A 25,597-nucleotide genomic window follows, 5' to 3' on the forward strand; every position below is an offset into this window, starting at 1 on the left:
TCATCAGTGACTTTTTAAAAAGAGAAAGCCATTTATGGAGCATTTTCTGCACAATTATTTCTCCTTTTTGATGCCATAAACAATAATGATTTTATTACTGTGGAACAGCAGTCTGTTCCTAGATGAACACTTGAGAGTTTGGAGCATGTTACAGTAGAAGCACAGGTGAAGTTTGAGAATCAGAACAAAGGGTGCACGGACCCGACAGGTGTGGGATCTGGGCAGCACCAGCGTGCGGAGCGTTGGTTCATGACCACGAGGACACTTAAGTTTGTCGTGGATTACTTTCACACAGAAAAATTACCCTGATCTGGGTTCGAGGGCTTTACTGAGCAGAAATATTTTCTACAGAATACTCATCCTGAGAGGAGGGCGAGTAGGAGGGGCAGGGATCAAACCTGGGCCCGCTGGGGGGGCGCTTGGTGGACATTCCGCTGGAGTGCCCGGCAGCCGGAGGAGGCCCGAGCTGGTGCCCCTCCCAGGAGACCCAGCGCCCGTTTGAAACCAGACGCAGGCCTCACTGGGGCCGGAGGACTGATGGCCCACAGGGAAAGGCCACCCCTGGGCTTTTCCGAATCTTCTGAAAGGGCCACCCAAACCCTTTCAGAAAGTGGACCGGGGGCCTCTTGAGCCATCCCACCTCCCATTCCAAAAATCCACAGAAATGATGGCGAACAATTTCAGTAGTAAATTGACTATTAGCAGTTCCACCCAGGGTTCCCACTTGAAGCAAATAGGGAAGGTACAGGGCTGTTTACACGGTTCTCATGACCATGTGCCCCGTGAGCCAGAGCAGCCTGCCAGAGGGCTGGGTGACGGCAGAGCAGCCCGCACTGCCCCGGCTTCACAGCCAGACCCCCCGGTTCTGCCTCGGGACCGAGTGCTTGGTTGCCATGCACCTGTGGGAGTGAGAGCTGCGGCCGTGCACCTCACTGCATGAGGCATCGGGAGCCCCACTTTGTATTCCCAGGTCTGCTGTAACCCACCCCATCTGAGGAGCCTGGCAGCACCTGGGAGAAGCAGGGATGAGGGCCTTGGAGCTGCTTGGAATTTTGTCCCCGGTTCGTGGTGCTGTGGGTCATACCCCACCACTCTGCTGTGCTTTCCCACATTTTGCTGTTATCTAACATTACTTTTTTAAGATTCCCGCGTTGCCTACCAAGCAGGGGTGGTAAACACAGGGCCTGGATGTGAGGCAGTGGGGCGTGGGCAGTGTAGGGCCCTGCTGCCAGGACCACAGATGCGCCCACACAGGGTTCCCTCACCTTCCTGCAGGCTCAGCGTCTAGTTTGGTTAAAACGTTGATTTCCAATGAGAGAAAAACGGCCACATTGTTCTCCAGCGGCCCCTGGCCGAGCACTCTCACCGGTGTGGATGTGCTGTAGCCGGTCTCAGAGTCACAAAGATTCCCTGCCCTATAGTTTCCTAAGCATCAAAGGGTGCTCTGGTGAGCGCATGCCAGGTTGCCTAGCCTGGACGCTGCGGCTGTTTGGGGCCAAAGGTCCCCGTGTGGAGCCCGGCCCCTGCCTGCCCAGTGCACACAGCAGCCCTCCCAACAGTCATGAGAACCAAAATCGTGTCCACATACTGCGGGTGTCCTCCGGGGCACAGATCGCTTCTGGGTGAGGGTCCTGGGCCGTGTGGTTCTGCAGGCAGAAGCCAAGTTGGGGTGGTGATGAAGGGAGAGAAAAGGATGTGGACAGCGTCCATAGGGCCCACGTGTGCACTGCCCCCACCCTGAGCGGGGTTTTCTCCTGGAATCCCACAGGAAGGTTCCCGCACCACTAGGCATGTCTGAAGACATGCCGCCCACATGCTCCCCTAAGTTGAGTTACATGCAGGTGCACGTCTGTGGTTCAAAATGGACCATAGAGGAGGGCCATTCACCTTCCAGCATTTTAATTCTTTGTGAAATGAAGCTTTGCTTTCTCATAAAGAAGAACTAGGAACATTCAGAGTCACAGCTCACAGCATGTGGCAAGCCAGAAATAGGCCAGTTCTCGGTGGTCTTAGAAATCCTGAAGAACATGACTCCTGTGGAATCCCGTGGCTGGGATTTCCCCTCCAAGGGAGCAGTAGGTATTTCTCTGCCCGTGTCTGTCTGTCCTGAGATGCGCTCTTCTCACGGTGTGACTCATGTGTGCTTCCGCCTTGTGGCCGTCCCCTGCACCCTGCGGCTCCTTCGGGGACCGCGGGTGTGTCGGTGCTCCAGCCATCAGGCTGGCTGCGGCCTTCGTGCATCTGTGCGTCTGTCGGCGTCTCCCTTCCCTGTGATTCTCTTGGGGAAAGCCCCGTCGTGTCACCCACACATGGCATGGCCCTCCTCTAATTGCTCAGTGGCACAGCGTCCCTGCAGCAGTTTTTCTTCCAGAGCAGGCAGGGGTTTGAGTTCAAATGAGGAGAGACACAAGCTCTCCTGGGCTTCGTCTTGGACTAAGCAGGCTGGGGAGCCACACTGTGTGGCCCTGCGGAGCACGAGACGGAAGAGGCGGTGCGTCGGTCCTGTCGCCCCAGCCTGGCCGTCTGCTTTGCTCTCGGTTCTCACTCTTGGAACTGATGCTTCTTGGGAGCTCTAGGGGGCTGGGTCAGGCGGTCCCAGGTACACACGAGGAGGGCTCTGAGCCCATCACTGCCCTCGAGGTGGCACCCCAGGGTGTAAGAGTCCCAAATCTGGGGGTTCTGAAGTGTCAGCATGCAAGAGCAATGAGACGGAATCTCTAATGGTTTTGGGAGTAAAGAAGGGAAAACACATCTTAACGTGACGACGTGGACTGTTTTGCCCCCAGATATTCGGGAACTGGACCTTCGGCACGCTGGTGTTCACGGTGATGGTGTTCACGGTCACGCTGAAGGTAACTCCTCCTGTGGGTGTGCCTCCTCTTCCCGCCAGCGTCCCCTGCCACGGCGGACCTCCCTGCTCGTAGCGCCGAGGCCAGGAGCCTCCACTGCTTGCAGCCCCGACGAGCCCCAGGCCTCCCTCGGGTCATCTGCCCGCCACCTAAATGGGCCCCCTGCAGACTGCACACCCGTGACCCCACACACAGGCTTCCAGAGTCACACAAGGCCGGTCAGGGAAGGAACCTTTTCTTTATAAAGGGATGCAGATTAAAATCAAGAGAAGGCTTCCCAAAAGGTCTCATTTTAACTGAAACCTGGGAGAAGGTCAGCCCATAATAGGTCATACTTACTGAACGTGTTCTAGAGTGACTCACTGCACGGTGTCCCATTCAGTCCACGTTCCCCACCCAGCAGTGACAGGGCAGACCGAGGGGCTGTCTGCTGAGCTGGACTTGGGTCCAAGGCTGTGTCTGTCAGGCAGAGCCCTGCTCCTAAGGAGGGGGCCGCACATGCCAAAGCCCTGGGGCAGGGACCTGGTGGAACTAAGTCCACTGTGACCACGGAGGTCCAGCTGGAGGCAAGTCGACTGACCACAGCGGGCCTGGAGCCGTGAAGGACTGAGACCGGTTGTCAGATGCCATCAAGGATGTAATTCTTAAATGGCAAGCAGCCCCTCCCCCCAATAAAATTAAAACTAATGTATTGTGGGGAATTCAGCTCTTTCAAAGTGAAATTCTATATACAACATCTTGAGAGTCTCAACACCTATCAACCTGAGACTTAAAAAGCACCACAAGGAGAACCCAGGAGAAGCTGCCTGGGCAGCACGACCAGCTGGCACCATTGCCCTGAGCCCCCTTGGCTTCCGGGGCACATTTCTCAGGGTCTGGTGAGAGGTTCTGGGAACGTGGGTAAAAGGGCCACGGCGTCACGTCCTTTTCGTCCACGGAAAGTCTGCGGCTTCGTTTTCCCTGCACAGTCTCACGTAGATGCTTCGCAGAGATTCAGTCGGTGGCGGTGTCTCCGGCGCTGCTCTCTGCTTTCACTCCCAGGCTCGTAGTGATGCCACTGCTAATCCCCTCTTCTTTCTTTCAGCTGGCACTGGACACCCACTACTGGACATGGATAAACCATTTCGTCATCTGGGGGTCCCTGCTGTTCTACATTGTCTTTTCACTCCTCTGGGGAGGAATAATCTGGTATGAATTTGACAAATGGTATATGAGTATTACACCCCCAGGGTCCTGCAGCACCCTTCCAGAAGGGCTCAGAGTGCATTCTGTAAGCCTCATGCCCGTGTGCAAGGCCTCACACCAGGCCTGGGCACCTGGGGGGGTCCCTGCTCCTCTGCCCCCATGTCCTTGGTGGGGGACAGATGCTGGTAGTAAGTCACATGTCAAGTGAGGAGCAGCTACAGACACTATAGCAAGGGACCCATTTCAGAACACAGGTCGGAGAAGGTCAGCCCATAATAGGTCACACTTAATGAACGTGTTCTAGAGTGACTCACTGCACGGTGTCCCATTCAGTCCACGTTCCCCACCCAGCAGTGACAGGGCAGACCGAGGGGCTGTCTGCTGAGCTGGACTTGGGTCCAAGGCTGTGTCTGTTGGGCAGAGCTCTGTTCCTAAGGAGGGGGCCGCACATGCCAAAGCCCTGGGGCAGGGACCTGGTGGAACTAAGTCCTCTGTGACCATAGAGGTCCAGCTGGAGGCAAGCTGGCTGACCCAGCGGGCCTGGAGCCGTGAAGGACCCAGACCTGTTGTCAGATGCCATCAAGGATTGGCTACACAGCCCTGCACTGAGCAGGGAGTGGGTCCTTCCAGACGAGGGAGAAGAGGCTGTGTTTGCCTTGTGTTCTGGTGCTCTTACACCTTCGTGTGCAAGCATCCTTTGCCCGTGCTGTCAAGAATGTCCTTTCCAGCCAGCCTGCCTGGTGAGCTCTTACTCATGCTTCAAAACCCCATGGTTCATCGCCCTCTTTGGTGTGCCTTTGAACCTCACCATGGGGAAGCTCCACCTCATCCCAGCCAGGGTTCCTCCCCCCGTCACAGCCAAGCTCTGTTTTCTGCAGTTTCCACATTCATCCCACCTGCTCGTGGGAAGAGCGCACCCTGACCAAGGCTGGACAAGGGAGGTGCCAACGCAGGGCCTGAGAGTGCCTCCTTCAGCTCGCGTGCTGGCCTCGCCCTGAGCCAGACGGAGGCCAGGGGAGTGTTCCCCCAATTTGCACACCCAACTTTTGGCCCAGCCACCGCACGTGGTCCCCTGCAGCCTCTAGTGGCCAAGGCCACGCACTGCATGCTCCTTGAGGCCTGCGGGTTCCCACACCTGCCCCCCACTGCAGGACCCCGGGTTCTCGTGAACTCCCTGGGCTCCATCCTGAGAAGTTTGTGACTGGCTCCTGAGCCTGTGGTTGGGGACTCAGGAAACTAACTAGGGGCCACCCCCATGCTGTTAAGTGCCGCATCTTTCCCAGCTTCTGTTATGAAGCCCAGTAGACCAGCTTCTTTGAATTATAATTTGCCTGCTAGGGAAGTCATTTCATGTTCCATATTTTATAGAAAATGTTAGGCTTTTTTATGGCATAAGCTCAGGTAGTTAACTAGACGTTCTTATCAGAATGTGTGCTTATCTCCTCCTGTTAATAGATGCTGATCAGGCTGTGTTTCTGAGATACAGAGCAGTCACTGTGTTCATCTTTTCACATCTTTTTTGATATTGTGAAACTGAATGGAAGGTCCTCCTTTTCCCACTCACAACACCCAGCCGGGCAGGGCAAGTCCTGCATCCCACTGTCCATGTAATTAATTCGAAGCAGTCGGCCTGAATGGGGGCGACAGTGTAAAAACTGCCGTAACGAGAGAGCCCTTCGCGCAGGCCGGGGGAGCGGAGGGCAGGGCTGCCTGGCTGCTGCTGGTGGTTTCCCGCCTGACTGTGTTGTCTCCTGTCCTCGACACTCCAGGCCGATCCTCAATTATCAAAGGATGTACTACGTGTTCATGCAGATGTTGTCCAGTGGCCCCGCCTGGCTGGCCATCATCCTGCTCATCACCACCAGCCTCCTCCCTGATGTTCTCAAGAAAGTCCTGTGCAGACAGCTGTGGCCCAGTGCCACCGAGAGGGTCCAGGTACCTGCCCACATGGCGCCGCCGCCCCAGGGCTCAGGGTGGGGTGTGATAGTCAAAGGACAGCAGGAAGGTCCCGGTTGGGAAGGGTGATCAGGCCCAGCGTCCCTGATGACGCCCACGGTGATACCTGGTTTAAACGTTAACCCAGGTCAAATTGCAGACGACCAGCATTCAGACCCGAACAGCCGGCCAGTGAAGTGGGGACAGAGTTAGGAAGGGACAAGCAAGTCAGTGTGAAAGACAAATCATTTTGTGTAAATCTAAATATGTTTTTTAATGAATCACTTCTTTTAAGGTGAACTTAACTATTTTTAGAGATTGTGAATTTGCCTCAAAACTTTAGCAGTTATGTTACTACTGGTTTCCACACTCCCAAAAATCGATTCTGTATTCAGGATGTGAGATGTGAAAGTGCAGATCACTGCATGTTACTGGGGTTTCCCGAAACCACTCGCCCCCCGCCTGTGATCTCAGGAGGTCATGCATGCCCCCATTTCCCTCTGCGATCTCAGGGAGGGTTTGTCCCCCCCAGTGATCTCAGGGAGAGCACCCCCCCCCAACCCTGTGATCTCTGGGAGGTCTCGCCCACCACCCCCACCCCTGTGATCTGCCCCTGGCAAAGCAGAGCCTCTCTAAGGAGGGGGTGGTCCTGGTGAGCGGGCAGAGGGCCACAGCAGGGCAGCCACAGGGAGGTGTTTCCGAGCAGGTGGAGGGTAGGGAGGGAGGGAGGGTGTGGGGCAGAGATGGTTTGTACATTCCAGGACCAGCGGAGGGTCAGTTGGTGAGACTTATGGCCCTGGGGTCTCACTCTCCAAGGGCTGTTGGCCAGTCTGGGATGGAGGGCAGGCAGCCCTGCCCCCAAGTCTCACTGGGCCTGTATTGGCTGCGCCTCCTATTTGCCACTCACGCTGGCAGGGGGGCTTTCTTAGAGCTCTGTGCCAATTTAAGATGTTCCTGGTGGGTCCTGCCTCAATGCCGGCCAAGCTCGCAGAGTTAGTGAGAGCACACGATTTCCCTGAGCTGTTTGAGGCCACCGCTTCCTCGGGTGTACCTGACGCGGCAGTGGCAGGGCAGGAACATGAAGTCCGCACGGCCTGGGGAGGCCCCCGTCCAAGAGGGGATTTCTGCCGCGGGCTGGGGTGGGAGGCCTGAGGGTGGCCCTGGAGGTCGCAGAGCGCCACGTGCGCCTAGCAGGACAGCGCGATGTGCCGGGCCAGGTGGGCGTACACCAGACTCACTGCCTCTGTTTCTCTCTTCCCTCTACGCCCCTGTCCCCTGGCTCTTTGCCTAAATAACACCACCACCTTGCTTGGCGATGTGCGTGGCCCCTCCTGAACCTCCGGGGACTGCAGGCCAAGACCCACTGCCTTTCTGTCGAGCAGTCCACCATCTTTATGCTCTCTCAGACTTCCAGCGGTCTGAGTTTCTAACGGAACAAGGTGACGCCTTTCTGTCTTCTTGCATGTCGGGGTTATGGTCACAGGACTGCAGAGGGCTCGCTGGTCCCGCCCAGAGCCTCGCTTCCTGTCACCCGGTGGAGCTGCCGCATCAGGGGTTCTGGCTGGCTTATACCTGGAGGTGTGGGAAGCGCATGTGCTCTGCTCTCCGTCAGTGCCATTAACCAGTGTCTCTCTTGGCGTCCATTGGAAGTATCAGGTCCCCCGTGCATCTTTACCCAGGCGCAGCCGGGGACCGATGTCACACAAAGGCTGGGGGTGGGGGGTGGCCAATCCTGGGTCCTCAGGCCGGGGGTGAGCTGGGTGACCTCTGGGAGGCCTTCTCTGTGCAGCCCGGAGGCCGGCTGCTCGCACTGCCCTCCGGGAGGCCTTCCTGCAAACAATTTCCTGCAGCCGCCCGGTGGCGCCCCATGACCTGCAGAGTGGTTCAGGGGAGGCAGGGCCTGGCCAAGCCTCACGGCTGTTCTCAAAGCATAAGAGATGGGCTTGGATCAGATATTTTACAAAATTTCCTTTTAACTTAAAAAATCTGATTGTTTTTAGAAAAAGCCTTTGGCTTTGCTTTAAATGGGTGCCATGGCTGATTTCTCAGCAGCACAGCCTCTCCCCTGGGCACTGCCTGGGACCAGAGACTGTCGTCTGGTGCCAGGATTTCAGATTCAAAGCGTCCAGAGGTTGTTTTCTGTCTGCTTCCCAGCAGTTTGCTCCTGTACCTAAATATGCATTCGTGGGCCTCAAAATTAATGACATTTTGAAAACGCATGTTTGGTCAAACTACTTCACTGAGGCAGTCTGTTATGTGGGAAAAATGCTTAAAGCAAGAAAAAGGCTTTTTTCTTTTTGAGCAACAGTTCTTCTATATATTTTAAACACTATTTTTTAACAGGATGGCACGTTTTTTAAAGTTCTAGTAGTCATTGGCAATCAATTTTTCTAATCTGGTGCCATCAGAATTTGTTAGAATAAATCACGTAATTTCATCTCACTATTTACGTACTTGAAAACATTTAGGATGAAATTATTAGAAACATTTTAATAAGTCCCAGGCGATGCTTATGAAAGTGATTTAATTATGCCAACTCTGGGCTAAAAATAATTCCGAGAGCAGCTTATCAGGAGTTGACTTGCCCCTGGACCTTGTGGGAGCCGGGCTGCAGCTGCCGGGAGAAGGTCGCCGCTGAGCGCCCCGTGGGGCCCGGGGCCGCACCCCAGAGTCCCTGCGGCCGGCGTGCACGGCGTCCACCTCTGCGGCTGGCAAACCACCCGGACTCTCCAAAACTCTGGAGGAATAAACATTTGACTAGTCCTGACGTGGACTACATTGTACTTTAAATGGACGGATATTTTTCCTTTCATCTGTTCTATCAAAAATACTTCACAGGTACCAGGCTTCCTATACACACGTGCACATGCACACATATAAAGCCACGTATGTGTGTTCATATGTATCTATCTGTCACACTTGTTTCTCGTATCTGACCCCCTGGGGCCCAGCAGTGCCTCCCGCCCCCTCACCCCCTCCCCCCCTTCACCAGGAGACATTCTCTTGTGGTTCTTTGACTCTTTGCTCCTGAGAGCTGAGGGGTGTGACCTGCGACCCCCAACACCCGGGACCTCTGGGATGCTGGCCTCGGGCCAGGAACAGCTATTTGACTAGAGACAGACAGGGAGGGACAGGGACGCGGGGCCCCTCTGGGCGAGCCGCCAGTTCTGCCTCAGGGCTCTGAACATACTGCTGCCCGGAGGCCCTCCCTGGGGGCCTCCTGTCCTCGTCCCTTGGCCCTTTGCTCGAGGCGGGCTCCCGTCGGATGACCATCTCCTCCCACACCCAGTGCCCTGGGCCCACCCCACCCCCGAGTTTTGCACATTCTTCCCAGCAAGTCCTCATGCCGAGGGGTCCGGAGCAGGTCCAGCTTCACAGCCACCCAGAGAGCAGACCCCGGGCAGCCCTCTCAGTGTCTTTCCTCGCCTTGCAGAAGAGCGCGAGACTCAAAGCATCATCGGTCAAGGCCACGCCCAGCACGGACAGGCCACTTCTGAAGGACCTCTTTCGGCCGAGGCGCGATTAGCAGCAGGTTAGGTAACGGCGTCCACCGTGCCGCCTGGCAGGTTCCCGGGTGTGCTCTGATCCTTCCAAACTGTTTTTCCTCCAAAGTTTTGCTGTGCTGTGCCATTTTTCAGAACAGTGGCTCACAATAAGAAAAATGCCTTTTACACACAAGGGTATTTCTGCCCCAGGTAAGTGACCTGCTGAGCAGGCTGGGCTGCATGTGGTGGAGTGCTGTGTGCACGGGCGCAGGCACACGTCCCCACATGGGTGCGTGCCCGTGGTGCCGCCTGCCCCGGGTGCTCCATCTGCCTGAACAAACCTCCTCCGTCTTCCTGGGTGTGGAAGTGGCTTCATCCTAAGGGCCTGTCAGGAAAGACCGTGTTTTGAAATAAACAATGGAATGGTGCACGACTTGCCCTGAGGCTCAGCCAGGCCAGCAGCTGGAGTGTGCCACTGCGTCCCTGAGGCCGCCTCACGGGATCCCCAGCTCGGTTTCCAGGGGGACAAGCGCTCCCGGGATGTTTTTTCCTTTGGCGTAGGCTCCTCCTGTGCTGCGGGCCATTCTCCTCCCTGCCCGTCAGGCTTAGCAAGTCTGGGACACATCGCCGGCCTCCTCGGGCTGGGATGAACCCCCACAGACCATGTTGGCCTGCGCACAGGGAGAACCGGGGGCCTGGCACGCCAGGTCGGCACAGCGTGGCCCCGGCCTCGGGGTGGTCTCCCACTCCTGCATTAAAGGAATCAGACTTGGTCCCTGGGCCTCTGGGAGGGAGGCCTGTGCATTTGCACACCTCGTCGGTAGCCTTGCAATGGAGCCGGCGGGACAGCCCTCCCACCAGGACACACTTAACACTCTGCATTCACTGTGGTTGTGGCTCAGATGACGGGCACGTGCTGACCCTTGCCCAGAACGGTGGCTGGAAACCTGGGGAGCCGAGTCTGGGCCCCACAGCGGTGTCAGAGCAGTGCCGCAGGCTCCTGGGGAGGGTCCCGGGCCAGCTGCATTCTCTGCTGTCTGACAGGCCCCATGCACGGGGTGCAAGGACCACCTCTCAAAGCCCACCCCTCTTGCCTCTGCAGAGCCCCTGCCCCTCAGCCGCATGGCGGGGCTCCCACTCGAAACAGGTGATGTTGACATACTGGGACAGCGAGGAGCAGCCAGCCCTCCCTGCCATCACTGGCCCCTCAAGCCACCTGCACCCTTCCAGCTGGAGACCCTGCTTCCAGGACCCCACGGGGGCAGCTGATGGACAGACCACCAGCTCAGGCCTTTGAGAACCGCTTTCCTCGTCATGTGTCGAGCTCCCGGAAGGAGGGCATGCACAGGGTCAGCGTGGGGCCTGGCAGCCCAGCTCGAGTGGGAGGCAGTCACCCCACGGCCGCCAGTAAGCACAGACGTGACTCACCCTCGCCAGGGACGACCAGCTGCATCCCTCTGCCCTCCGACCTCCAGAGCCCCCCTCCACCTATGCTTTGGGTCGGGCTGGGCCTGACGTCCTGATCGTGCACCCTTTTGCCATTAGCGTGTAGACACTGCTCCTGCTGTTCAGCACCATCCCTGTGGTGAAGCTGACCTTTAGGCCCGTGTCTGCTTCGGCGTCCGCTCCTCTGAAGGGGCATCACCTGTGTTGGCAGGTGACTCTCGGTGTTTCCCTGTCTCCTTTCCTGACCCCAGCTGCCTCTGCAAAGAGGAGTATTCGTGGGTGAGGAATAGGGAGCGCCATCCATTAAGGTTTCCTCTGTACACGTTTTGGGGTGTTTTCGCACCCCCAGTGGCCAAGCTCGTCAGTTCACTGCTCTGGGGGAACGGTTGTGTCGCAGGCCTCAAGGGGAGCACGGGGTCTAGGGTGCACGCCTGCCTGTGATGGTCAAGCCCCTTCGGTGTCCTTGGGAGGCAGCCTCCAGGGCCCGTGTCCATCTTCCAGGATCCTTCCAGGCCGACGACAGGGGCCTCTGATCTCCAAGAAGCAATAGCACAGCCCCAGACTGCTGCCCACCTCGTACGTCCGACCACGCTGTGCCCTGCGTTTCTGTCAGATCTCTGCTTTGTGTCCAGTGTTCATTTGGCGCAGGGAGGCCATCACGTGGCTGCCGTGTCGTGCAGTTCCTGCCGCTTCTGGACCGATGTCCTGTTTGTGGAAATAGCCTGTCTGACATCGCCTTAACGGTCCACCAAGAAGACATTTCAGTTTGAGATCTAAACTTCAGGTGTTAAAGCCAATGCCTTTCTCGAAAAGTGTCCCCCAGAAGCTTCATCTAGAAGCAGGCACCTTGCACACTGCAGGAGTCCATGCCAGGGGCTGGCGCGGGCGCTGCTGAGTGAGTCTGCTTCAGAGAGGCTGAGATGTTAGGTACCTTTGAAAGTTCAGATTTCACAACTTGATTGTATAATTTCACCTGTCAAACACTGCTTTGAACTGAGTTAGTAACAGCAAGAACGGTGTACACAGTGTGGTTTGGAGAAGCTAAGGTGAGGTATAAACACCATACCAAAGACTAGAGCGACAGGCATTTGGCCCGGAGCAGACGGGGCGTGGAGGGCAGCGCTCCGTCCCGGGCCCCCCTCGCCGCGCCCCCCCTGCCCCTCGTTCTGTGCATGGGGCCCCAGCTGCCTTGTCCGCGCTAGATTCTGCAAACAACGGTGTGTACATTTTTACAGCTGTTTTTAAGAACCAAAAATGGGTATAAATGTAATAGCTGTAGGGGGACAGATTCTCTGTATGTTTAGTTAACAGATTCTTTGTAATGTATTTTTTTAGAAATCTTAAATTGCCTTTGCACTGAAGTACTTTCATACCTGTTTATATCTCTTTGATTCCTTTGTTAACTTGCCATATCTACCTTCTGAAGTATGTTTTTAAAGCGCTTGTTTTTTAAGTTGATGAAATTTTGGCCACTTTATATTTAAATTCTGGTGACAGTTTTGGCTGAATGTCTCCGTATCTGATGAGTGTGAATTTTCAGATCGAGTCTCTTCTCCACGGCTGTCGGCTGCGTGTTCCTGGAGGCAGCCAGAAGTTGAAGGCGTGTTCAGAGCATGACAGTCTGTGCTCACTCCTCACAGTTCATTGCAATTTGACCTGCTTTTTGTTTTGTTTGTAATTTCCATCCTTCGGCCTTAAAATAGAAGCTTCTTGCTTGATGGTTCACACCCTCTCTGCACCTGTACTGGGGCAGCTCCCATTAGTGTCTGGTAATTCAAGTCTCGTTGCAAAAGTCACTAAACCTTTAAACACTGTAATGTCTCTTAAAAAATGGTTTGGGAAATTAGAGGTTGTGCTGATAACTTGAAATAGACGAGGGGCATGAGATAAGAAAGATGGGGGGAGAAGGGCCCCACTGAATGACATTCCAGGTGTGACTCAGGGCTGATTTCACCCTTCGGTAGCTCCTATTTACTTGCCTTAGGCTAATCTTAAAGCAAGTAACATGAACTTTAAGCATATTTCTTCACTCTGAAAATCTCGCTCATGGCTACATGGTTACTAAATTAATTCGTCCTTTCCTGCGTTGGTCTGACTCTTGCGTTGACCCACGTGCTCCATCCTGGGGAATCGGGTCGTCTGTAGAGCACACGGGGCTCTGGTCACGTCGCAGCCCCTTGCTCTCACCCCCGTGTGCTCACAGCCATGCGCACGTATGCCAGCCGGCATGCGCACACACCTGCTGTTCCCCAGGCCCTGAGCACCTAGGGGACCTGCCGGGAGCCCCTGGCACCTCTGTGTCTGTACCTTGAGGATGCCGCAGCAGCCCGGGGTTAACACGGGGTGCTGGACGCAGCACAGGGCAGATCCCGCCCCGTCTCCTCGGGAAGGCCGGCCGCCTCTGCTGGCAGCCCCACCCTCAGGACAGGTGGCGGGGAGCAGCGCCTGCACCCCCAGCCGCCAGCTCCCCGAACACATCCTGAAGAGGAGATGTCCTTCCCGTGGCAACTCCTGTGGAACCCAAATCAGCCCCTTCCTGTGCCATTTGACGTGCTTTTGGGGAAGCAGACCAGACACCCGGGAAGGCGTGGCCTGCAAGACCGGACTGGGAACAGAGGCCAGAGATGGGCAGCTTCTGCCATAGCAGGTTTGTGGAACTGTAGTTCGGCCTGATGAGATTTTGCAGCTCCAACTACATAAATGTCTCATTCTTGCTGTTACAGCTTTTTTTACATTGTTGGCCGTCAACCAAACGTTCCGTGCAGCCTGAAGCAAGTTTCTCAAGTCTTTTTCTTTAAAACCACTAAGTTCATCAGTTCTGCACAGGCATGTAATGATCACATGTAACCATGCCTACTTTATCTTTAGAGTTAATGTTATTTATTAACTCAGTGTGACGGCTTGGTAGGCAGGTTCTTGTGTTTTGAAGTTTCCCCCCTTTGTAACTTTAAAGACAGGAAAAATATCATTTGGCAAATGCATTTTTTTTTTTAAGCTCAAAGATAGGTGAATGGGAATGAAAATTATTCTGTCTGTAAACAAAGTTCTAGGGAAGATGTGCTGGAAGATGTGATTCTACTTTTGCAGGAAAAATCAGTTTATATAGATTTATTTTTTATCTTATTGAAATATACAGAATTTTAATATGTGTATACTGTCTCTGACTTAAAGTTATAATGTTGTGTCTGGCATTGCCATTTAAAGTGTCCATTCATTATGTAATGTAATGAAAGAGAATCTTCAAAAATGTATTTAACATGAGTGGTCCCCATAGTTGTCATCATCATAAATACTGGAATTTATTTTTAAATTATTGAATATAGTAGGTGCATTTAAGATAATAAGTCAGCCTCCTAACTGTAATGTTTAATTGATAATCCATTAACCTGCTTTGAAAAAATAAAGTCTGAATTAAACCAAATCTTACAATTCTGTAAAGTTTATTTTATACGCTACTGTTTTTAACTTTTGTTTCTGTAGATAAAGTATGACTTGATAATATTAATCATATTGGACTTCTCTGCAGATTATCTAAGCAGGACACTTGAATCTACTTGCAATAAAGAGGAACGAATGTCTGGTTTACTTTCTTTATAAATTTCTAAAACTCACAGGAGTCGGGCTTAAATTTCTGCTGGTAGATGCTTCAGAGGGACAAAGCCCTCAGGGGGGTGCAGTGGCCACTGGGGATCAGAGTGCACCAACGTCCCAATTCTCCCAAGGGGCTTCTGCCCCTCTGGTCCTGGCAGTGCTTGGGCCCCACCCCTAGTGAGGCCACAGTGCCCAACTGAACCGGAGCCACAGCGTCCGTCCTCCCCCCAACCCCAGGCTCCTCCCTGACCATCTGCCCCGGACCCAGCCTGCAGCCACGTCCCTGGGGTGTGAGCCCCCCTCTTCTCCAGATTCTCCCTTTCTGCCTCCCATCTGCACCCCAGGTGCTGTGTGGGTATTGTGGGCTCGCTGCCTCCCCTGCTAGGGGCTCTGGGGCCACCCCACACCACTGGTGTTTGCCTCCCACTGGCCATCTGCTGCCTCCCCACCCCCTACCCCCAGCAACTTGTCTGAAGACTAACCTCAAAAGCCCCCACAAAACCTGACAGCAGGTTTCAGCCCCAAGCAAGCGCACAGTGCATGCTGGGTAAGATGCTGTGTGGGTGACCTTCACTGTGGGACCAGACCTGCAGCCCCAGCAGGAAGCACATGCTTCCTGGGAATCCAGGGGCTGCCCGCGAGCCGTTTTTGGTTGTCCAGCGTCTACACCTGCCTCAGGTGACCTGAATGTGTGACCACACCAACCCGGCAGCTGGGACAAGCATGTTTGCCTTTCTGACACCCAGCGCTGCAACTGGCAGGCTCAGCAGGTGCAATCGCCACCCTCCTGTGTTCACGCAAGCACTTTATTTCACTTGGTGGCACCTCAACCTAATCAACAGCCATACACAGTTTCTCCTTTCTGGCACTAAGGGAAATGCCACTCCAACACTCTGATCGTAGTAACTTCCCTGGGGAAAAGGCTGGTCTTTGCTCGATTTTATTATTCAGGGAGGTATTGGACTAATTCAGGAACATGTAGTCAGGTGCAAATTTCTAGCTCGTGAGACCTGTTAGTCCTAATTGAGCCTGACGGGCCCAGCAGGAATCAGAGAAACCCGCGATCAGATGAATTTCTCAGTGAAGACATCAAACCCACCAACAGTGGGCAGGTGTCAGGGCCAACGGCATCTGGAGTGGTGGCCCAAGAAATTCATGCTCAGTGCCCCACATTATTCAAGGCAGGCCCCCAAAGGGCGCCCCTTAGGACTAGAGGCCCATTTGCTTCCAGCGTGCCCCTGCCCCGCCTGGACCCAGGTGGTGGGGCAGGTGTGAGACACGCTGAGGGTGCCCACTGTCTCTGATGGGGCCGAGGTGTGACCAGTCACTCCTCACCTTGTGTGGGAGGCGGGGTGGGGTTGCCCCGAAGGCATATTCATTGTGATACTGTTTTACAAGCAGGGCCTTTACATCAAGGATTTAAGCCTCAGTGACAGAGTTTCAAACACTAAGGGAACCTGGGAACACATGGAAGGCAGACAGACCTTCCTGAACATTCCCTGGACACAGAGACCAGTCATGAGGCCAGTGCACAGATGGGGAGTCGTGTGCTGCCTCATTGCCATCCACATGTTCCCAAATGCACACGCTTGTGAGAAGTCAGGTCTCCAGCTTCCATGGGATCTGCGCAGGCAGACTGCAATCCCCACCTCGCAGGACAGCTCGGAACACACATGAGCCGAGGCCCCAAGCGTGCTTGGAGCACAGGGTGGTGGCAGGCGCAGAGAAGCCCTCACCGCCGGCTTGCGGCAGACTCCGTCCCTGTAAGCTGTGCGGCTCTGTGTGAATTACCCCTCATGCTTCTGTCCGTGCCCTTTCTACAGCCCCTGTGATGGTGACTGCCTCTCCGGGGGCTTCCGCAGCCAGGAGAGCCACTGGGCCATGACCAGCCACCCCGCAGGGCGCCTGCTGCTGTGGAGAGAGGCTGAGCGGGGCTTTGTTCCCGGAATTCACCTCTGGGCTGACCGCAACTTCAGGATTCACCCTACAGTTTCTAAACAGCACAGAACATTCCCATTGGCAGATCAGACGCCCGCTGCCACTGCTCGGCTTTACATACCTTCCAGGCAGGTGTCCATGTGGCAGCACTGTGGGCAGAACAGCCTGGGGAGAAGTTTTGGAGCCACCTCCTCTTTTGCCCCTGCTGGGAATCAGATGTGATGGTGGGAGGGACAGCAGCTACCTTGTGGCGATGAGGACCAAAGTGACAGGCTGAGATGGCTGAGTGGGAAGCTAGGAAGAGCTTAGGGCCTGAGACATCACTGAGCCGTTACGCCAGCCCCGGGCAGCCTGCCTGAGCCCAAGTAAATCTCTTCTAGGAAGTGGACAGCGGGGGCTCCAGCAAGTTTCTGGCAGCAATGTAGTCCTGCACGCTCTGCAGGGTGGGACAGGCCGCTACTCAGGCAGGTTTGCCACTTCTGAAGCCACCTGCTGCTACTGGAATGAAGAAGGAGCCCCCCAGGTGCAGCCTCGGCCCAGGTGTGTCCAGGCCCGGCCTTCAGACCAGGTCTCTGCAAAGCCAGGCATGTTGTGCCTAACACTTCACACTTACCTGCCCACAGGTGCGTGTCCATCAAAACCAGGTGGTTTTCCTGCAGTATTGGGCCTGTAACCTGGGCCATCAGATTTCATGCGCACTGATGTGAGCCCACAGGGTGCTGTCAGCCCCCAAGCAGACCGGCCTCTTCCCCTCACAGCCAGAGGCTCTGGGCACAAATGCCCTCTGACGTACATTCAGCAATTTGCCCGGGTTTCTGCTCGCCTCCATGCCTGGCTGGCCAGGGCACTCCTGCCTGCCCTTTTCCTCCTGCTCCAAGACAGGGATTGGAGTTGGCGTTGGTCTGGCGGGGCTGGCATTGAAGTCTTACATGCAGGCTGAGGTCCTAGAGGAGGAATCAAGGCGCCCTATCTAGGACTGTGAGCCCAGACAGTTCTTTCCAAGCCTGACAAGTGGAAGAGCCCTCACCCCTTGTCTCATGGCAGCATTCACGGGCAGCCGGTCAGGGACACTTCCAGAAGTCTGAGGCGCTGTCCCCTGGGGGATGCAGGGTTTCAGAAAGGGAGCCCAGGCTGGCGTCCATCAGCCAGGAGCAGTTCAGGAGCGACTCCCAGATCGCGGAGGGCTTTGTGCTCCATCTGTGAGGAGCTACTGCGGCCCGGATGGGAAAGGCCTACTCGGACCTCACAGTGCTGTGTGGCCCCTCAGCACGCCTCTGACTGGGCAGACGCAGCCCGGCCGTCAGTTTCCAGGTTTATCCACCTTTTATGTTGTTCCACTTTTTATCTGTGTTTACATAGTACGTACGTTTCTATATGCATTTTTACTACACTTCTCCACAGGTTTTTATAGGTATGCAATTCTGCAATTTTATTGAGATTCCCCAGACTTGTGACTTTATAGTTTTCTTCTGTCCTGCACCTCATATCCTGACGGAGAAAGTTCACTTTGGTTTATGGTTTTTGTGAAGTTAATCAATACACGTTTCATCTAAGGTAATGATTTGGCCAATCGAAGAAAGCAAGTTCAGCTTTTCCTTACCGCTTAGAGGTTTCATTTTATAGTTAAAGGGCCCTATTTGTCTTCTTCAAGCAGAGTTTTATCATCGGTTGTGCATATGCACATCGGGAAGATGAAAGTAACCTGCTTATGGTTTCCCCAACCTCCTTCACACCGGGCCTGCAGCTCTCCTGGCCCTACGCACCCCACCATCCCCTGTTCAACTGCACACACGCATCCCGCCATCCCCGCTCTCCTTGAGGGTTTCTTGGACCCAGCGTGACATCAGAGCCGCCTTTGCTTACAAACAGCACATGGTGCCAGGCGGCCGCATGCGGCCTCCACCACCATGGGGGGGGGGGGCTCCTTCTCCAGAGGGGGTGGGGAGGCGGGCCGTTCTTGAGGACAGACTGTCCCTGCCTATACCGAGGCAGGGATGTGCCCCCGGGGAGCCCACAGAACAATAGGAGACGGCAGGAAGGAAGCCGCCCATTGTTCTCCCCGACCTCAGCTGCCTGGTCTGTTTTCTCACCGGGAGGGGTGTATCACTCTCCTGCCTAAACAAAGGCTGGGCACCTGCCGCCGAGAGGGACGTCAAACCCAAGAAGTGAGTAATTCACGCAGTGCACACACTGCACACTCTCGGTGGTGCCAACCCCTGGTCATGAGTACACGTGCGGTGCCCAACCCTCTGCTTCCAGGCTGGGAAGTCACATCTAAGATATGAGGAGTGGACACACACTCAGGTTTGCTGAATGATCACGAGCATTTACAGATGGGAGGTGGGCCGTTTACAACGGGAGCCTCTGCTTCCCAGGCCTGGGATGGGGTGGGCCTGGCCGCCTTCTGTGCACGGGGCTCCAGGGCCCTAGTGAGCAGGGCTTCCTGCTGCTCAGACAATGTATGTTTATCACCCTACAGTTCAGAAGGTCACAAGTCCAGACCAAGGTGGGGCGGGGTCCTTGCGGAGGCTGGGGTACGGGGTGTGGGGGGCCCTACCTGTCCTGTCCAGAAGCTAGTGATAGAATCCGGACGGGAGTGCCACCTTTGTGAATAAGACCTAGGTTTCATCTTACTTGGGCTACAAGTGTCCTCCGAGGACGCGCCAGCAGGCCACCAGCCCACGTGCCCCCTGACCCCTCCCCTCGAAGAGCCTCTCAGCCCCGAAGAGGCGCCTTCTTTGTTCTGACCAGAAAAGAGGGCTCCCCGCAGGTTTAGCGATGAACCTCCTGGGACTGTGGAGCGCCGTCCCTTTTTCCTTTCAGTTCCATCGTGGCAGTTCTCAGTCTCTGCCCTCGGTGCTGCCACCCCTCCAGCCTCTGCCCTCCTGCGGCCATGGGGCCCAGAGCACTGGGCAGAGCTCTTTGTATAGAGTCAGTAGCAACATTTTGCCCACACGTGTGCAGCGAGCAAGCCGACCAGGGCCAGGGGAGATCCTGCCACAGGAACCTTCACATTCTCCACGCTAACTGGGGACCATCACCCTGCAGGGCTTCCCCGGACCCCTGCCTGGATGCCCACCCAGACCGGCCCCTCCTTCCACCCTACACTTCGTTCTGACAGCATACTTGTCTATTGCTTTTGGTCATGAAAATAGCTTCAGAACAGACTTCTCCCCTCCCCTCCTTCCCCCTCCCTCTCCCTGCCCTCCAGCACCCCCCCTGCGTCCCTTCCTCCTCTCCCCACCCTTCCCTCCTCTCTGCTCCAGTGAGGGCGCCAGCACGTGGTGCTGGGACAGGAGCCACCTCTCCTGGACGTCCTCACAGGGCTTCACTCATCCCGAGGGGCTGGTGCCAGCCCTTTCTCCATGGATGTGTGTCCTTAGCCTGCCCACGTGGGGTGTAAGCCCCATACAGGCACCCGGAGGTGTGCAGGACTCGAGGTGGGCGCAGCCTGGGTCCCATATGCCTTGAGGACCTGCACCTGCTGCTCGCCAGCTCGGGGCAAGGCTGGGGTTTCTTCAGAGCACCTTTTCCGTTGCAGCCCCTTGACAAGGCGGTCAGGAAACACGGCGTCCTCACTTCCCAGGGCCCTCCCTGCTCAGGCCTGGCGCTCCGTGACCGCCTGTGACCGCCCACAGCAGGCGCATCTTGCCTCTGGAGCCCCACCTGCGTCAGAGGGCTGGCCGAGTGCCGCCTCAGGATGCTGTTTCTCACCACCTCCAAGGCTTCCTTTCAGGCGGTTGCTAAGAGGCGTGTTTGGTCTCTAGGTATAGGGTTACGTCCGCTGTCCACCTGGGCTCACCTGGCCTCCTGTGCCAGGACAAATAGCTGTGTCCCACTTCTCCTTTCTGGGAGGGGCAATGCAGGATGAGCCGGCCTGGGCCCTGGACCCTGCAGCTAGATTCTCCATGTTGGGTTTGAAACCGTACCTACAGCCCTTTACCAGCTGTAACGGACTTAGGAGATGACGTTCCAATGGAGACAACATTTTCCTGAAGCCAGCACTTGTTTTCTGGGTCTGTGTTTGAACATTTAAGTTTGAAACCTGCCTCTGCCACTTACCACGTCTGTGACCTTGGGCAAGTTACTGAACCGCTCTGTGCCTTGTTCTGTAGAAGAGGGTGAAAGCAGTGCCCCACCTCCCAGATCCTTGTGAACACTAACTGGGTTCATACCACGGGAAGCACTTACAAGGTCCCGGGGACATGTAAGTGCTCAGTAGATGTTGGGTGGTGGTGGTATCCTTTAGGCAACTATTAAATGATTTTTATAGAAATGTAAGCACCATTTGTGCCATAATCTAAGGTGAGAGTAAAGGTTCGGTAGAGATTGAGGAGGAGGGGGAAGGGGATTTACTTTAAGTGACCAGCTCCTGGGACTGTGCGGCTGGCAGGTCTGAAATCTGCAGGCAGGGGGCGGGTGGGGACTAGAGGGGAGGCAGGTGCTGCAGCTCAGGTCCACAGGCGTCTGGAGGCAGAGGTCCGTCTTCCCAGCTCCCGGAGACCTTCTCCTCTTAAGGACGTCCGCTGATTGAACGAGGCCCACCCACGTCGGGAAGTGATGGCCTGACTCAGTCTACTGACTTGCGCGTTAATCAATCAAGAAATGCCCCACAGCTACGTCCGGACTGGCGTTTGGGTGAACTCCTGGGCACTGAGGCCTGGCCAGGTGGACACGGAACAGCAGCCGCCACTCAACCCTGGGCACAACCGGGTTAGCGGCTTGGTCCCAGAAATGTCACCGACGAGAGGGGCCTCGGAACAGAGTTGGGGTGCAAGGTGTCAGGAAACGGAGCGTGAGTGGCGAGCTCGGCAGTGCCGGCGGGGCTCAGGGAGAGCGGGGCCGGGGGGCACAGGGCCTTCCTGTTGCTGTCGGTAGAAAGTTGGTGGAAGTGTGACCAGCAGAGCCAGCAACAATGGGATTCTGCTAGAAATGCACGTTCCCAGGCCCCCCCCCCCCGCTGGGCAAATGCTGTCACCTCCGTCCTTCTACCCTTGGGGCCCAGCTCGGTGTGACAGTCGCCATAGCACGACGTTGGCACACCCGTTGTATGACATGGGCTACAGCTTGAACCTCAGCCACGCAGTGCTCACATTTCCCAAACCGTTCGCGGCAGTGCGCACGTCTTCCCAGATACTCCGGTGAGGATGGGCGTGCCAACTCCAACACCAGCCACAAAAGGCCGGCGCCCCTGGGGACGGAGAGCCCTTCCAGACCCGCCCGCACGCAGGCGTTCCTGCCCACCTCCCCTGTGGCGGCCGCCGTGACTCCCACCTGCCGGGCGAGGTGTAGAATGCACACGGTGGCTCCCTGCCAGCCATGGCGAGGTCGCAGAGCCCAGCCTGCTGCGTGCGCTTCCTCACCGCGCCCCGCGTCCTGGGGCAGGCGGCGCCCCTGCCGAGGGCCCCCCACCGACCCACCGACTACGGCCGCCCAGCGGCATGCGGCCGCGCGGGGAGGCTGCGCTCGGCTGCTGCGGCCTCTGCACCTGCCCGGTGACAGCCGCAGGTAAATGCGGGGCGGGCAGCTGCCGAGCCGCCTGGAGTGTGGCCTGCCTGCGTGCGCGCCTCCGGGGCAGGGCGTAGGGACCCGGGGCCGCTGCGCCGGGTCCCCACACGGCTGGATCGCAGGTGACCTCGGGGGGTGCACACGCGCGGCTCCCAGGTGACCTCGGGGGGCGCACACGGGACTCCCAGCTGACCTCGGGCGCACGCGCAGACCTCCCAGGTGGCCTCGCGGTGCGCCCGCGGGGCTCCAGGGGGACGCGGGGACGCGCGGGCGGGCGCGCGCCGCTTCCGCTTCCGCCGAGCAGCCCCCCGGCGCAGGGCGCGCCCCTCGGCTCGGAGACCAATCCCGGGCAGGGAGGCGCGGCCGTGCCCCCTCCCCACTCGCCTGCCGCACCCATAGCGCACCTCCTGGCGCAGAAGCTTCCGCAGAGCCGCGGGTTCCGTCGGAGGATGCGGTTTTGGCTGAGAAATGAGGAGATGGCCCTGGAAGAAATGGTGCAGAGATTAAACGCGGCTTCCAGGCGCACTGGTAGGAGGAGCTGCTGGCCTTGAATTCCGTGCTAAGCTTGACTTCACGCGTCGAGCGCAGGGATGCGTCTGATTCTGGGGTGGCAGCCTTCATGCTTTCTTTTCCTAGGGCGGTGCGACGGCTCTGGCCGACAGGTCGCCAGGGCCTCGGCACGATTCTGTTGCGCAGAGCGTAGTTGAAATGGTTGCAGGTGGGTGACCACAGCTTTCTAGGATCAGCAGCGGCAAGGGAGGAAGCTCAGGTGTTTGTGGATTGAGATGCTCGGAGTCCGGGGCTTTGAGAACCTGGTGGAGGGATGTGGGCCTCTCAGAAGCTCATTTTGAGGAGGAAAATCCGGTTTAATCAGGTAGTTCTTCTTGTCATTAATGTAAACCCAAGACAAGTGTTTGAAAACGGCGTGGGTAAAGAATGGTAGAAGAGCATACTTGGAGGTTTATTTTCTGTATTAATTAAAAGATTACTTAAAATCAGCCTGGAGGAGCAGTTTGAATGGATTCGTATAGATCTAAGAAACACTGAGCTGGCCCTGCCTTGCTGTTGGCTTTCAGTTAGTCGCATCTGAGTTTTTGTGCTGCAGGAAGAAAACGGTCTGCATGAACTATTTTTCCTTGAAATGAAGAGGAAAATAATCATGTATCATTAAAAGTAAGTTGCCGGTTTTTTTGCTTGATTTTGCCAAGTATTGTGTTATTTGCCCTTCTAATACTTTCTGAGGATTAGATTTTGTCGGTTATTTGGTATAGACGTGGCATCTCCCCCTACCACCTCAAGTAGAAGATTCCCCCGACCCTGATTTTAAGAGCAAAGCAATGATTAAATCAGTCTAAGCATCACTGTGTGTACTGGTCTGACCAGGGCTTTTGGAGACATTGAGTTTTTAATGGTGGTTTTGTGATTAAAGCTACTGGATTTATTGTATATGGGTCAAGAGAAAATAAAGCCACTTTGTGCCATCTGGCCTCTTATTCTTAGAAAGGGAGCTGCCTTCTCCTGCTTGGCTGAGGTCAGGGCAGGGGGCGGCAAATTCGTGGGGTCATGGGGTGCCCCCCCAACCGCATCACCCCGGAGTGGGAGGTGCCTGTCTGCCCCTCACGCCCTTCACAGCGTCGCAGTCAGGCGTGGGGCTGCTCCAGGAGTGATGTCATCCCTGGGCTTTAGGGAAAGATGCGTGCATTCTGAATCATAGAGGGGCTTTCTCCAGAGAGGGGGTGACACCGACCGCTCACTGCATTGTGCAGAGCCAGGCCTTCGTGCTTGTCTCATCCTGAGCAAGGACTCCCAAACGTGTCCCCTGCGATGTCTGTGCTGCCCACAGTTGCAGATTTCACCAAGACCCTTGTGAATCCAGGGGCACAGCTGCCGGCTCTGTGAAGCCCCAGGACCTGTTAGGGGACAGGACCCTCAGGTACAGCCCTGCCCCGCCGGGTCTCACGGCCACCTCCAGCACAGAGCCACCTGTCACTCAGGCTGCAGGGGGTCACGGGGCTGAGTCCTGCAGTGTTGATGCAGCTCTGTGCCGGCGCCTGGGGCCTGCACACATCGCCCTTGGGGACACGGATGCCGGCGGGCACGCCCATCACCTCAGCTCCAAATCACAGGCGCACCCCCTGTGGCCAGTGCCTCTTCTGGAGCCCGCAGAGCCCTTCCACCCCCACGGCATCTGGGATTGTGGGTGGGCTGGTGGTGCCAGGCCATCGGCCTGTGTGCTGGTGTAGGGCCGGGGGCAGGGGCCTGACCCCTTTAGGACTGAATCGGTGCACCTTCCGCGGGGCTCTGCGGCTCTTCCCGCCCCACAGAGCCCACCCTCCGCGGCCACTGGGACCAACAGGCACCTGTTGTCTTTGCTGCTGCCCCAGCCTTGGCTTCCTGGGCCGCCTCCACTGCATGTGGGACGTCCACTCTCTGGGTTGGTCTGCACGCGAGCGAGGAAAAGGCGTGCCTCCCGTGCGGTCTGCGAGGGTCTGTCTCAAGAGGGTTTAGATGTGGGTGCTCTTGAGCCTGGTCTCTAATCACCGGGAAGGAATATTTCCCATGGCTGAAGCCCCCTTCTAAGTGGTGGGGCTCCTTTTCCAGCATTTCCATTACATGGAAATTAAATGGTTTTCTCTTTAGATGTCCAGTAATTAGTGAAAGAGTAAGAAACATTTTAGGGAGAAATGCTAAGGGGTCTGGGTGATGTAAGCATGTGCGGAACGCCAAGGATGGTGGTTCTCAGACTGGAGCATACGGACCGTCCGAGGGGATCATCGCGGATGCCAGGATGCCACCCAAAAGTCTCCGATCAGGAGGTCTGTGCGAGGCCTGGGAATTTGCACTTTTAAGTTCTCAGGTGATGCTGATGGTCCAGGAACCAAACTAGGAGGACCACTGCAGTAGAAGAATCTCTAAATCTAGGGCCACCTCCTCCACTGGTTGACCTTAAGCAAGATACTAATTCTTGTCATGGATGGTGGTGCTGGATGGGTGGGGGGATGGATGGAGGGGTGGGCAGTTGGATGGATAAATGGATGCAGTTGCGTGCAAGACAGTAAAAATATAAGCTATATCATATTTTAAAGTTTTAATGCTCCCAGTGAGGACACAAAACTGTCGACTCTACACGTGGAGGGGACAGATCATCAGTTTGCAGCAGAGCGTGGGTGATGCGCCCATTCCTGGGGCTGGAGTGCAGGCCCAGACTCCTGCTTCCTGCCCGTTTCTCACTTTTGAAGCTAAATTTCAACCAGAAACTCAGCTGCTGTCATTTTGTGGGGCAGGACGATGTGGGGCCCCAGGGCTGCCAGCCCAGCAATAGCCGAGTGATGAGCATTCGTCTTCCTCCGTGCCCCACCCAGAGAGCCCGAGCATGCCAGGGGTGCCCGCCGTAGGCTGCAGCCGCCCATCCACCCTCCTCTGCGCACCCGGCCATCCCCCACCCGCGCCTCCACCCATCCCCCCACCTGCCCACCCTCACCCACTCTCTCTCCCCCCACCCACCCATCAGCAAGGAGAAGGAGACGTGTGGGTGGGTGGGTGGAGGTCCCTAGAGAATCTCAACTAGAACAGTGAATGTAGCTGATAGACCTGATCTATGAAGTCTCTTTGTCGCAAAAATGGACGTTGTTGGGTAAACGGGACAGAAAGCACAGAGCA

At 56.1% G+C, this 25,597-nt stretch overlaps 2 protein-coding genes across 4 annotated transcripts in view; both read left to right on the plus strand.

The window, feature by feature from the left end:
* The window catches only part of ATP11A (ATPase phospholipid transporting 11A), a 104,390-nt gene extending 93,692 nt beyond the window's left edge, over positions 1-10,698 (plus strand). The window contains exons 26-29 of the mRNA XM_036904763.2: positions 2,787-2,852; positions 3,934-4,037; positions 5,804-5,969; positions 9,403-10,698. Of these exons, the coding sequence (XP_036760658.1) occupies positions 2,787-2,852; positions 3,934-4,037; positions 5,804-5,969; positions 9,403-9,495 (429 nt within the window). The 3' untranslated portion in view covers positions 9,496-10,698. The remainder of the gene's footprint in view (positions 1-2,786; positions 2,853-3,933; positions 4,038-5,803; positions 5,970-9,402) is intronic.
* A 10,917-nt stretch (positions 10,699-21,615) lies between these two features.
* The window catches only part of MCF2L (MCF.2 cell line derived transforming sequence like), an 87,122-nt gene continuing 83,140 nt past the window's right edge, over positions 21,616-25,597 (plus strand). Inside the window, exon 1 of one of the 3 annotated variants that reach the window (XM_036904771.2) lies at positions 21,616-21,937. In XM_036904771.2, coding sequence (XP_036760666.1) covers positions 21,871-21,937 — 67 coding nt within the window. In that variant the 5' untranslated portion in view covers positions 21,616-21,870. Of the gene's footprint in view, positions 21,938-22,189; positions 22,466-25,597 lie in introns of those variants that run through there. The other 2 variants (XM_036904770.2, XM_036904772.2) reach the window with 2 other exon arrangements.

The sequence above is a fragment of the Manis pentadactyla genome, chromosome 17 (assembly GCF_030020395.1).
Source record: "Manis pentadactyla isolate mManPen7 chromosome 17, mManPen7.hap1, whole genome shotgun sequence".
NCBI classification, from domain to species: domain Eukaryota; kingdom Metazoa; phylum Chordata; class Mammalia; order Pholidota; family Manidae; genus Manis; species Manis pentadactyla.